The 14315-nt window shown below is 31.6% G+C and overlaps 1 protein-coding gene and 1 long non-coding RNA gene across 5 annotated transcripts; both read left to right on the top strand.

The window, feature by feature from the left end:
* Nucleotides 1-6328: 6328 nt before the first annotated feature.
* LOC148201420 (plasma membrane ATPase 2-like) lies at nt 6329-7069 on the top strand. The gene is made up of 2 exons (XM_088109543.1): nt 6329-6686; nt 6837-7069. The coding sequence occupies exons 1-2, from the start codon at nt 6329-6331 to the stop codon at nt 7067-7069; spliced, it is 591 nt and encodes a 196-aa protein (XP_087965669.1).
* A 3530-nt stretch (nt 7070-10599) lies between these two features.
* On the top strand, nt 10600-13070 carry LOC148201419 (uncharacterized). Of its 4 annotated transcripts, none has more exons than XR_015784968.1 (3): nt 10600-11381; nt 11496-11576; nt 12811-13070. It is a non-coding gene; the product is annotated as an uncharacterized LOC148201419 (long non-coding RNA). The 4 variants fall into 4 exon arrangements; XR_015784967.1 differs by lacking the exon at nt 12811-13070 and adding an exon at nt 12387-12802; XR_015784966.1 differs by lacking the exon at nt 12811-13070 and adding an exon at nt 12369-12802.
* Nucleotides 13071-14315: the final 1245 nt, after the last annotated feature.

Raw genomic sequence — 14315 nt, 5'->3', positions numbered from 1 at the left:
GCTTTTACGTTCACACATAATACAAAAGTAAAATAATTATAAAACTATAAATATTTATATTTTTTCAAAAAAAAAAAGTAAAAAACAAATAAGAATAATGTTAAATAAATATAAAAAATTTAGATGCGTCAAAATAATAATTTTTCTAACATTATCTATATTTATATTCATTTTGATATATATTACAAAAATAAAATAGCTATAAAAACAAAATATTTTTTATAAAATAAAAATGTATTCTTACAAATAAAAAAGAATATTATCAAATATTCGATATCTAAATAATGTAATTTAATTTTTTTAATATCAAATATTTAGAAAAAATATTATGATTGTGTACCTATTAAATTAGAGAACTAAATAAAATTCTATGAAAATTAAAATATTTATTAAATTTGTAAACGTTAATAAAACAAATTTGATAAAATTTAAAAATATTTTTAAAAAAATAGTGAGTTAAAAAAATATTAGAAATTTAAACAATGTTTAGTTTTTAAGTATAAGAGACTGTATTTCAAACAATTATCGAATTTTTGAATTACGAAGTTTTTAAATGATACTTGAAAACTAAATGTGATTTGTATTATCAAACAAATTAATATGAAAAATTAGATAATAAATCTTCCTTTCTCTTATCTTTTCCCATTACATATAATTGTACGACATTAATAAAAGAATGAGAGATTTGTCAAAGATATAGGAACAAAAAGGGTTAAAGTGCGGACCACAACATCACGACATGCCGAAATTCAAGGTCATGCAAATTTATATGGTCAAGAAAGTTGGGGATTGTGAACTTTTAGTTATGCCAAATTGATTGTAAGAAATTAATTTAAAAATTTTGGACTTTTAGTTATGCCAAAATGCTCCATAATATTTTGCTAAGATATTGTTCATGATCACTATTTATGGTCAAAAATGGTGCCAAAATTATCAGAATCATGTAAAAAATATATTAAATGGGACGTCATTAAAAGGATACCATTTTTTAAAATTATAAGTTTATAACATGTTTTTATTTTATTTTATTTTATATTGGGGTAGATTAATTTTATTTTTTATTTTATACCTTTTAAAATAAAAATGTGGGATGTGTACTTTAATATAAATATGTACTTATAACTTGTTAATAAACTCCAACTAAAATATCAAGATAATATCTAAATTGATCAAATTATTTTTAATATAATACCTACTAACATGTTTTACAAACCTACACTACAAAATTAATGTATCTTAGGAGAGGTTTATTTTTGGGGTTTTGAAAACCTCTATAAATTTTCGGCGGTTTCTGTTAAACCGCATATAAATTGATTTTTTTAATAAAAAATTTCCAAAGATTTAATAAGAAAACCTCCAGTTTTTTCGTTTTCCTTATTTTTGCACCGCGTTCATAATTTAGGTTTTATCTTTTCTGAAATGAACGCGTCGCGCGATTAGGGTTCGTTTTTCTCAAAAAGAGTCCAGGCTTCATCTTCTTCTCCTTCACTACCAGAATCACTACCGATAAGCATGGTGGTGACAGTATTAGTGCGGCCATCTCCACTTTCAACTCCTTCTTCTTCGCTCGTCAAACAAAGAGCTATGATCTTTATTCACCTCCATCCGCGACAACTCTTGTCTTCATCATGTCCAACACCATCGCACCTCTTCATGGTCCGCCATCGCATCTCCTTCATCCACGGTTGCACCTTCGTCAAACGGTTGAAGTCGCCGTCGTCCAGATCTCCTTCATTGATGACAATAGTTGCTTTTGACCTCATCGTATATAAATTTTCAGTTTCACTTCGTTCATTGCCCCCAAATTTCACTCACGAACCCTAACTCGAGAACATTTTTTTCACTTTCCTGTTCCCTCTGCAATCCCTAATTTCTCTTCCCTTTCGTCCTCGTCGGTTCTCGCAAGCCCCTCTATCTTTTCAGGGTATGTGACATTGCTCTTTCAACTCTCAATTCCTTATCCAAATTCATTCATCCTCATTTTTTTAACGTAACATCACCGTTATCACATCACCGTTATAGTATTGAATATCTTTGCCTTTAATAATGTATGTTGAACAATATAATTTACTATATATAATAACATTCAATTTTAGATTATATTAAAACCAGATTTATAAATTCAATTTGAACGTGGTTTATCATAATTCAATTTGAACACAAAAAACATTATGTGGAAGCATTTCCGGCGGTTTTAGATAAAACCTCTAAAAATAAGGGCATTTCTTTCAAACGCAGTTACTTCCCGTGGTTTTCTGAAAATCTCGGTTAGTTCCGGCGGGTTTCCAAAAACCCCTGGAAATATAGGCGCTTCAGCGCAACCCCAGTTAGTTCCGGGAATTTCAGGAACCTCGGACAATTTTGACGGAAACTGCCGATAATTTTGTGACGATGATTTTCTACAACCACAAGAAACGTGTATTTTGGAGATTAAAATCTCCGGTAATGTAAAAAAAACTCCCGAAAAAATTACATATAGTGTTATGCCCTTCAAATCACACCATACACAAATCTTTTTATTTATCCGTTGTTCAATAAGAAGTTTTATTTGTTTGTGAAAACTTAAATATGTTTAATGAATTTGTTTCATAATTAAGGAGTCAATTAAAAATATCTTAGTTAAGAGAATCTTCCTCTAACATATATTAAATATATAATGATTATAAAGAATGAACAGAGAATTTTAATTTTATTAATTTCTTATCAAAAGGTTTTTATTAAAAAATACTTTCCGGCAAAGTTTACCAACTTAAAAGGAATTCATTTGAAGAAAAAGATGTTGGAAGTCCTATATTAAATATGAATAACATACAGGAGCAAAATAGTGTAAGTGGTATTATCATTAATGTTATAATAAGAGATTCAACTCAAATCTAAAATCAGTCTTTGTACATATATAAATTTATTATTCTTCATTGATAAAAAGATTATAAAAACTCAAATTCATTTGTCTCAATTTTTAGTTAAAAACGATATAAATTTTTCATTTATAAAAGTGATTTAGCAAACTTCATCATATTTTCTTTTCATACATTTCAAATTTTATTCACTATTTTTTAAAAGATTACATTTGTGATAAACATGCATAGAATTGAATTCGATTTCCTCTATATACAAAATCTTATCCTATCAACTTTAGTTATAATATTGGGAACAGAAGTCGCTGCCTTAATGGTTAGAAGAAATCTACAATAGAGAATTAATGAATAAGTTATTCAAAGATTATAAATATATTTAATATGTAAAGCTTTTGTCATAATGAGGTAATGACAACGTCATATTTTTGCTATTATAACAACTTTGCGTTAACATTACACTTTCAAATTTTTAGTTTGAAAAACAAATATTTATGTAATGACACTTTTTATTGGTACCTATTTATTAAATTATTTTATTTTGTTAAATGAAACCATTTACTGCATTTTTAGATCCGTTTTTCAATGAATTTTACTTGATTATATAACAAAAATTTTATAATGAGTTGAACTTCCATATTTTTTTTAAAAACCATTATGTACATTTATTAATTTTTATAAATGGTTTTTTTAACTTCAGAAAAATAAATTTTAATTTATTTAATATGATTGAAATATATAAAAGTTAACTTAATTAGAAAAATATCGCTCCTAACTATTTCATGATCAAATAAAAAATATCTATTAAAAATGTTGGCAAATGACAAAATGACGAAAATCATGATATTTTGATAATGATAAAAATACAAGAATCCAAACATGCAAAAAGATAAGATATTGAAAGAGATGTATTTTAGTATGTTTGAAAATAAAACTTTTGTAATAAGTATCTACGATTAAGTGTTGTTAATTATCATATATATATATAATTTAATTAATGAATTAATACTCTTTTTTTAATTTCTTTTACTCTTAATATTTTTTATGATGTTTTTAATGTCATATACAAATATGTTTTATTTTTTATTTTTTGGATAATTTATCTATTAAAATTATATATATGTAAAAATTATTTATCTAATATGTGTGTCTATATATATATATATATATATATATATATATATATATATATATATATATATATTAAGAAAATATGATAATAATTTTTATTTTGAGATATTTTTCAATAATTAGATTAATAAACTAAGAGTTTTCAATAATATTTTAATATTTAAATTTTAATTCATTAATCAAATAGTTAAAAGTACTTGTAAAAAAATGTTTATCTAAAAAAAAGAGAAGACATTTTTAGTGTAAAAAAAAGGTGCTCCATACAAAAGTGTTAAAAAATGATAATATATATTCAGAACACAATTGCTATTGAAACATAAAATTTGTATTTTGAAAACATAATCTTGAAAAGCGTAACTCAACGAATTTTGTAAATTGTTTAAAAGTTTATCTATTTCCATAAATTTGAATAAAAAAAATACACTATCTCAGTAAAACTCCCCGTCTTGTTGTTGATGTTTCTCTATATCGTCATTTTCATTGCCATAAACTCTGTTGATGACGATAAGCATGTGCAAAAAAGACTCAAATTAAGAAATTAAAAAAAATTTGTACAAAAAAGACCATGAATGCAAGGCAGCCACGAAACCTTAAGGAAACGATGAATTTGGACAACGTAGGAAAAGGAGCCTTGAATACACAGAACACCAACTACACATAAATTATTAATGAAATAATAAAAGCAAAAGCCACCACACGTTCATAATCAGTTCGACATGAAGACCGCAGCCCTGTCCTGCAATTTTACTAAACTTTTGCAGGATGACTGCTGCCCATTCCCATGGCCCATAATCACTTCTATATTTACTTTCAATAAAGCCAAAATATTTGTAGGAAAATAAATATATATATTACTTTGAAGTCATTAGGTCTTAGACAGAGGAAAATATTATTTTGTCGTTTTATTTTTCTTGTCTTCTGAGTTTTGCCAAATAATAATTATTATACAAATGGCTGCAGGTTGGTTTGATTTGATTCCCACAGTCTGACTATAGTAGAAAATTGTGAAGCTTTAATCAATTTTTGGACAGAGTATGTATGGGCATGACTACTTTATCATACAAGTGTCATCTAAAGTTTGATTCCTATACTTGCACTAGTAAAAAAATAGTATTTTAACACGTCTAATATACTTCGGTTTTCACAAAACCGAAACATATTAAAACACGGTGGCATTTTTGAAATTAAAACGAACTTATATGCTACGGTTCGGTTGAAACCGAAATCTATACACTCTATTGCCTCGGTTGTTTAGAAAATCGAAGCATAAAACCCTTTGCGAATAGCCCTACTGTTGCGGTCTTCTAGGAACCGATGTCATTGGGCTTTTGTGTTTCAGTTTGCCTTCTAACCGAGGCATATAGGTCTCTTCCAGTCATCTCTCGAGACTTTCCACCCACATCTTCGTTCACGGTTTCTCGAGGTTTGTCTTCGTACAAACCCTATTCTTCACCTCTGTTAGGTTTCCCACATCTCTCGTCCAATTTCTTCCCATTTTGGCCGTTTAAACCATTGAATATCTCCATCCCTACCATTAAATGCCTTCCTCCACTGATTTCACCGATTAGTTACTTCTTTCTTCATTTTCCACCGATTGGAACTTCCTTCATCGATTATTTTCCCTTTTTCATCTTCCAACGGCTTCGGCGGCGAGTTCTTCTCCTCCTCCCTCGTCACCGCCAAAAGATGGTAGATCTGGGGTTCGCGTTTTGACTTTCTAGTGGTGGTGTAACATCAAAGTTTCTCGTGGGCGAATGTCGTTTAAGGGCTTCAGAGCTTGAGGTCGTTTTGGGGGCTTGAGGGCGAATGTCAGAGTTTCTCTGGGGGTTTGTCGTTTTGTGGCTTGAGGTCTTGGTGGAAAAGGTTGGAAAGGGTGTTGCGGACGTAGATGTCACAGGATTTGCGCTGGGGTTCGAAGGAGGTCGAGAAAGGTCGTTTTTGGAGGCGGAAAAGGACTTTGTGCGGCGTAGCTCCAGAAGGGCGGGTGGGCGGAAGAGGGCTTTAAGGGCGGCGGCGGTAGTGGATGAAGGTTTGCGGGCAATGGTGGGGCTGTTGTTAGGGTCGAGGAGGGCGAGGCATTCGTAGAGGCATGAGGGACAGAAGCCGGTGAAGGCTTCGTTAGGGTGGCGGGGGTAGGAGGTGGAGGTGGAGGTGAATCTTCGTCAGTGTTGAGGGTGATGAAATCCTGTGTAGCTATAATCTGCACTACATGATAATTTTTGTTCTGTATTCATCTTTGTACATTAATTTTCTTTTCTATCTTGCTTTTATTAAGGCTGAATGAATCATGTGGATTGGTTAAGGGTCATGATTGAGCTTGATTTAATTGACTCAAAACAAACATGCTAGTAGTTGAATGTTTTTTCTTTGTATGTTTTTTCTTGTGCTTAGATTTACAGGTCATTTTCAACCATATCCTTTCTAAGTATCATGTTTATGTTCTGCACTTGGAGAAGATGAATATGATTTTACACCAGTATATTTGTCTATTCTTATTAACACCATATACTCCTCGTGATCTCATTTATTTCTTCTTTTTATTTTCAGGGGATCAGCTAGCCATAGGAAAGGAAATTGGCCGGCGCTTGGGAATGGGTACCAATATGTATCCTTCATCTGAATTGCTTGGGCAGGACAAGGATGAGTCCATATCTGCATTACCTATTGATGAACTGATTGAAAATGCAGATGGGTTTGCTAGTGTTTTTCTTGCTGTGTTTCTATCTTCATCTTTGCAATTGGTTGTTTTTAATACTATTGGTGATCATATATTGGATGAAAGATTGATTATCAATTGGAAGAATTGATCAATATGCGCTTGTTTTCTCATGTTGATTTATATTTTGCCAGAGCACAAGTACGAGATTGTGAAACGTTTGCAAGCCAGGAAACATATTTGTGGGATGACTGGTGATGGAGTGAATGACGCACCTGCACTCAAGAAGGTCGACATTGGTATAGCTGTTGCTGACGCAACTGATGCAGCTCGGAGTGCATCCGATATTGTTTTAATAGAACCTGGCCTTAGTGTTATTATTAGTGCAGTGTTGACAAGTCGAATAATTTTCTGTTTAATGCAGTAAACGTGGTTGGTGTTGTGTAATTGAATTTAACAATTTTAATTTATAATTATATTTTCATTATTGTATTGGTGAATGCTGCTCCTTAAAAGAGAATCAAATATTAGTTCCAATATTTTTATAAGGTGGGATGTTACTAGCAAAGCATGATATCGGGAAAAAAAAATTCTCCAAACTGAGGCATATGCCTCGGTTCACCAGTAACCGGGACCAAAAGTCTGGTGAAAAAAAAGTGAAATATGAACATCTTCTACTGCCTCGGTTGTATTTGAACCGAGGTAAAAACATACATTTTTATACCTCGGTTGTATTTGAACCGAGGCAAAATGTGGTACACTTTTTGCCTCGCCTGTATATACCTCGGTTGCAGAACCGGTGCGGATAAACAAAAATAACCGCTGTCATTTCCTTTTACTGTACTAGTGTTGCACATTAATGTTATCTTTGTAAATATTTGACATATTATATGGATGTATTTTAAATTCAAGTATACTGTTTAGGTGAAAAAACATATATAGTAAGAGTGTATATGTGAATGTGAATTTGTATATTGAAAAGAAACGAATATGTATTTTTTACATTAGTGCAAAAAGGACTTTAGACGTATATTATTTTAGATTTTTAACGTCTGATCTTTGTCCGACGTCTATATGGGGGATGTTAATGAGACGTCGAACCCTTTAGGTTAAACGTTTCTATAGACGTCAGACCTATATAGGTCAGACGTCTATATAGACATTCGATCCATACAAGTCAGACGTCTCTGAGGTTGCTCCTAAATCATGGTGATTCGAGTTTACAACTTTATATTTTAGTTGAAAAGAATGTATTGTACATTTTTTTTATTGGATGGTTTTAAAAACGTAGTGGAGGGAATTGGAGAGTGCAAAACACAAGAAATCGCCTTCGAAGAATGCCGTCCAAGGACACGAGAATAACTGCACCAAAACCTAACGGAAACGCATTTTAATCGGTTCAAATGAAAGATAATGCATCAAAGAGTGATGTAATCAGAGTAAAATTAATTTAAAACGGTGCAAAAGTATGAAAACGAACCTGAAAAGCGTAACCCGTAGAGAGAAAACGCGACGAAGATGATGAACAATGAGTGCGCGTAACGACTGTCTCAAGTTCACGGTGTTTTAATGCTGACATTTAGAAGTCGGTTCCCTCATAATAGACGTCTAAAGGGCTTTAGAAGTCGGTTCCCCCCATAACAGACGTCTAAATGGAGTCAAAAAATGACTTTTTAAATTTCTGGGTTGTGTATTTAGATGTCGGTTCCCCCAATAACAGATGTCTAAAGGGCTTTAGAAGTCGGAGTGGCGGGATCAGACGTCTAAATGGAGTCAAAAAGTGACTTTTTAAATTTCTAGTTTGTGTATTTAGACGTCGGTTCCCCCTATAACAGACTTCTAAATAGAATAAAAAAAAATTTTATTAACTTTTTCGTTTAGTTTTAACGTCTATTCGGGGGAGCCGACGTATATGAGTATTTAGACGTCGAGCCCCTCCATAGCCGACGTCTAAATAGTTGTTTTATTTACAAAAAATGACACCAGTCACTTTTTACGTTGGATATTCGAGGGTCAGACATTTGAAGGGTGATGTTAAAGGTCTTTTCTGCACTAGTGGTAATTTGATTACTGTATATGAATGAAAAAAATTATGTTTTAGGTTAATTAACGATTAATTTAAAAATTAAAATAAGATTCTTAAATTTTGTAAGGTGTCTTGTCTATCAAGAAATCCAAACTCTAAAATAAATCACATGAATAACGTAAGAACCTAAAAGATGGAGTATTAGAGTAGATATGTGTATTAAAATAATGAGACCGAGTATTTTATTATAAAATAACCTTATAATATAAATAGAAATTTTTAAAGTTCGGTTCATTATCTAAATATATCATCTCTCTAAAACACTGTTTCCTTTCTTTTCTCTGCATTCTCTCTAACTTTTCTCATAATTGGAGTCTCTAATTGACGATTAGGAAGTGCCTAGACGATCCTGGCGTCAAGGGTAACAATCTAGACCGATCAATTTCTTATTATGGGTCGGTAAGTCATTTTCCCCTTTTTCACGTACGTTCTTGAACTTTGATCATGCAATTGTTTATACTGCATGTGTATAGTAGTTTCTCTCTTCAATTCTCAGCTCAGGTTCTAAGAGCTGTTTTCTATCACCAATCGATGAATTTTAAGTTTCTGTTGAGTTTCCTTGTGGTGCAAGTTTCAGTCGGGGTTCCGTGAGCTGTGTAGAGCTAGAGTGAGGTAAGGGGAGCTGGATAATTATCTTTGTTTATTTAACTATATTGTGCATGTGTGAAGAGTATGTTAGTTATATATAATGAGTTAAATTGTTGACTTTGATTTTAGAATGAATGTGTTTATTGTGGCTGTTGTAAGTGTGTGTGAAGAAACTATGAATATGAACTTATTTGGATGATGATTCTGAAGTTATAGACTAGATGAAATGTAAAATATGTTTTGAGATTGACTAATGAGAAATTTGAATGAAGTATATTGGTTTTAGGTAAGTTTTGAGGTAGTGGGGTAGTGAAATTGTGAATTAGGAGTTGTAGGCTGTATTGGTAAGTTAGAATAGGTTAGATAGGTCAATTAGGACTTGCTTGAGTACTTAAGTGGATGAAAGTATTGCCAAAAGTGGTAGAATGGGATTTGAGTCTCTAAGTTGATGAATTTGATGATTTGGAGTAGAAATTGTGTATAAAATGCCTTAGATTGATGGTAGGAAGGTTTAAAATCAATTAGTCAAATCTAATTATGTGTATAACATGAATTAGGATGGTTAGAAGTTGGGAAAAATAGTTAGAATTGGTAAAGGGTTCTGAGTTGCATAATTCTGCAGAATTTGGTGCTGTAGATTATGCAGACTCGCTGAGCGAATGGATTCGCACAACGAGTCACCCTAGCGAGATGCTCTCTGCCAAGGCATTTGCACAGCGAATAGACGCGTTGTGCGAATGGTTTGAGAGGCTTGCTCTTTGTCTGATGATCTGCATGGCGAATCAGGGCGCTATGCGCTTTTTGGGGTCTGGAACTACTGTTATTTTTATTCGAATAGCAAATAGGTGCGCTCTGCGAGTGTTTGGAGAGTCTGAGCCACTGCTTGGGGCTTTCATATAGTGATTTGGGACGTTATGCGAGTGGTTAGGGTCTGATACAATTAAGAGTTCATTCGCATAGCAAATTTAATCGTTGTGCGTATGATTAGGAGGGATGAGTCTCGAATCACTAGTGCAAAAAGAAGCTTTTAAATCTGCTAAAAAAATATCAAACTTAAAAAATATGCGATGGTAATTTTGTAAATAAAAGATATTAAATTAAATCTATGAATCTAATAACATACTTAAATTTATATTTAAAAAGTGTGCAGTGATAATTTTGTAAATTAAAGAAAGTACAAGTCTGTTAAAACTTAAATTGTTTTAAGTGTGTTTAAAGAGAATGAGACTTAAATGTTACACTCTTTAAAATACTAAAGTAAAAAATTAAATTTATTTTTTTAATTTCTTTTACGTTTCAGAATCTAAACCCTTCCATTTCTCTCCCTCCCCATCTCCCACGCGGTTTCTCCCCTTCCCATCTCCACACCAATAATTTGCTTCTCAATCTCTCATCCAGTCGGCAACGACGACCTCTGGCGGTTCCTCGGCAGCGATGCGTTGATGGAATAGTGCTAACCAACTTTCGTTTTCCAGCGTTGAAGGAATGGCTTTTGAAGTTGCGATTTTGGGATTGGGGTTTCTGATTTGAAGAATTTCGTGTGTTCTTTTTGGGGTTAGGGTTTCGAATTGGGGATTTGGGTTTCTAATTCTCGCTTTCGGGTTTCCCGTGGTGGTTGATGGTGGTTGCGCCGGTAGCATCAATGGAGGCACTGGTGAGTGCGGCCAGCGATCTGCAACGATTCATGTTTTTCTTACCTGCAAGCGGCAATTTGTGAGCCTCTTCTCTCCTCCAGCCGGCGATGACCACTTGCGGCGATAGAGTAGCGGCGACAAACCAGCATTGCAATGGTCCTTTTCTTGTCTTATACATAAAGGAAATTAAGCAAATGGAATATCTTTTTAAAGGTATATAGATTTAGATTTATATTTATATATAATATGTTCTTGATGGCATGTATTCTATGTTTACGAGGGTCTGAATCATTAAGATGAGAAATGAAGCTGTTTAAAAAAGCTATGTTTGAGAAAACTATATTCTGAATAGGCTATCCATGAGATGCTGTGCAAAACATCTATCTCATTTGCGAACTTTAGACAGGCAAAGGTTGACCTCAACATCAATGGTTAGTTTAGTTTAGTTATTCAGTGCCATATTTTTCAGTATTTCTTACCACATTTAAAATTTTAAGATCATTACAATAATACCTTAGCATTTATGGAAAAATGAAAAATTGCAGGTTTTACTATACCAAAAGGATGGAAATATGGACCCTGAAACTTACATCAATCCAAAGGAATTCGATCCTTCCAGATAGGAAGTATGTATGATATATAGTAATTAATTTTGAAAAAAAGAATGTTCTTCCACTCATTCTTGAACATGTGAGTAACAGGCATATTAGTTGGAAACACTTCATGAATGGACAAGTTATCTCCAACAACGTAAAGATTAATTTGAGTACTTTTAAAAGTATTTGTTTGAATAAATTTATATTAAAAATTGAAACGAAATGTTAAAATGTACGGTTTCCAAATTTTTCATATGTTTAATATATTTTATTTCAAGCTTAATTTATAATCATTTAATTAATCATTTAGTTTGAGTGATTTTGGGTTAATTTATTATATAATTTGATTTTTGTCATTTTAGGTTTTGGTTTAATGATTAAATAAGTAAAATTAAAAAAATAGTAAATTTAAGCAGGTCACAATAAACTTAAATTTGTTATCATTTTCTTTTTATAATTGTACAAAGATCTAAGTTTGTTGTTTAACAACATACTTAAAATTTACGTCTATCGAAGACTTAAAAATCCCGAAATAACAAACATAAAAAGCTTATTTTGTAGTAGTAGATTTGCACGAGTTGGGTGCTGTGCGAGAAACCTCTGGATTCGCTATGCGAATGTGTGTGCCATGTAAATGGTCTAGGTTTTAGTTCACCTTTTTCTTTCTTGTATTCACTGAACTTGAATGAATTGTAATACATTGCAAAGCTTGTCTGATATATGAAATATGGTATATGATTATGAGTCATGTTCTAAGTAAAAGTATGTGAATCAAAGTGATGAATGTAAGTATTAATGTAGAATCTTTTGGTGAGATTCTAGGTTGTTTAATGAATGCAGGAGCTCAGTCTTGGGGGTTATTCTGAAACTCCAATGGTTTCATTCTCAAGTAGAGAGTATTGAACCATGTCGTGAGGAGTAACAGGAGGTCTTAGTCTTTGGGGCTTCCAGTATGCCTCAAGGCCCGGAACAAACTAACCTCGTGAATATGGTAGAGTGAAATCCATTGGCAATAACTTTGCAAAGCAGTAGAGGCCACCACGAGCGCACGACCCGCCATAGCTCGACAATCATTCTAAGTCCGGACAAGTCAAGTCTAGAACATACCATGCTAGGATGTTTGATTTAGTTACTTTGCTTGATTTATCTTGTGTATGTTATGTGTTATTAAATTGTATGTTTTCTTGTATATCTAGCTTACCCTTCTGCTTGTGTTTGTATTTTGTATGTGTGGTGCTTTTCTTTTGCAATGATCATCCGATAGATGTGAGTAGAGGAGATGAGGTGCCTCTGGAGCAGGCTTTGGAGGGTGAGGATGTTGTTGTTTAGTTTAGTTAGGTTGTTTATTTCGGCGTATAGTTTTGGAATACTCTTCTGTATATAAAGTTTTAAATTCTACGGTTATTTTGGATGACTGTAAAGTTAATACTTTATTTAGTAGTCTATAACTGTTCTATTATATCATTTCTGTGACTACTATAATATGGTTTAAGGTTATATTTTGGGATGTTACAAATAAAATAATCTGATGTGTTAATTTAGGATGCTTAATATAATTATTAATGATGTTAATATAATTATATTTAATAATTCTAAAATGGGAAGTCCATGGATTGATTCTAACTTATAGAACTTAGAGATATTTGATCATGTAGACTTTTTTAATAAAAGATGTTTTTGACTCTGTGAACTTTTTTGATCCAAACTTTTATATATATATATATATATATATATATATATATATATATATATATATATATATATATATATATATGGGTTAAGGTCCTATAATGTGGGTTTGTTTGACAGGTCTAAGTGTCACTTAAGGTTATTAACTTTTGTTTAAATATAATTGTTTTGTTGTTTTTCTTGTCAATTGAATATATATTTATTGTGTTGATATGAATTGTAGTGTAATAAATAAATAGAAAAATAAATGATAACTATTTTTTAAAACCACGTAATAATTTGATTAATTCATAAGTAAATAATGTTTGTTTATTTTATATACTAATTGAAGTTATTAGTTTTTTTCTTAAGTGTTTCAACTATACTTAACAATTTGATTTTGAATACATGAACTATGTTATGAAATACTTGGATAACTTCTTTCATAGATTTCTACAACACATTGGACTAGATAATTTGTAATCTTGTTTTGTATTTTAATTTCCAATGATTTTAAAATTTTCAATATTGACAATTATGATGCTATTTTAGTCTGTGTGTTCACATGAGATTATTACATTATTGAATTTGTGTTTGCTTGAACAGATATACAAAGAAGGATTTACAAGAATTTGCAAGATATGTATTTTTTTATCACTCACGAAGCTATTCAGATTTTAGGTGATTTGTTTTAAAAAATCAACTTTGTCCTCAAGATAAAAATGAAGAAGGCAACATGAAGAAGGTTGAATATTCGGTTCCTTTATACTCATATTCGGTTCTACTGGACCATAATCAATTCCAACTCAACACACAAATGAAAAAGGTGGCATATTCGGTTCCTTTGTTTTGTGTATTTGGTTCCTTGATACACCAAATCTCTAATACGTATCAATCCATATGTTTAAGTGGAGAATGAGGCCTGTTTGTAATGAGTATTTTACACAAAGTGCTTCATGTTTCTTCTATAAATTCCCTCTTCCTCTTATTATTATTATTATTATTATTATTAATACAATTTTAAAATTAATTTTTATTTTTTTCTCTCCTTAGAATAATTTTTAAAATTATATAATATTAACAATTATTATTTATATTATT

This window comes from Vigna umbellata, chromosome 3 (genome assembly GCF_029865625.1).
Source record: "Vigna umbellata cultivar VRB3 chromosome 3, Vumbellata_1.0, whole genome shotgun sequence".
Taxonomy (NCBI): domain Eukaryota; kingdom Viridiplantae; phylum Streptophyta; class Magnoliopsida; order Fabales; family Fabaceae; genus Vigna; species Vigna umbellata.
Note: the sequence above shows the minus strand (reverse complement) of the source record. Positions and strands in the feature narration are given on the sequence as shown.

Coding starts and splice junctions, on each gene's coding strand:
- LOC148201420 (XM_088109543.1), top strand. CDS start 6,329: ATGCTAGTAGTTGAATGTTTTTTCTTTGTATGTTTTTTCTTGTGCTTA. Junction 6,687..6,836: donor AAATGCAGATGGGTTTGCTA/GTGTTTTTCTTG, acceptor ATATTTTGCCAG/AGCACAAGTACGAGATTGTG.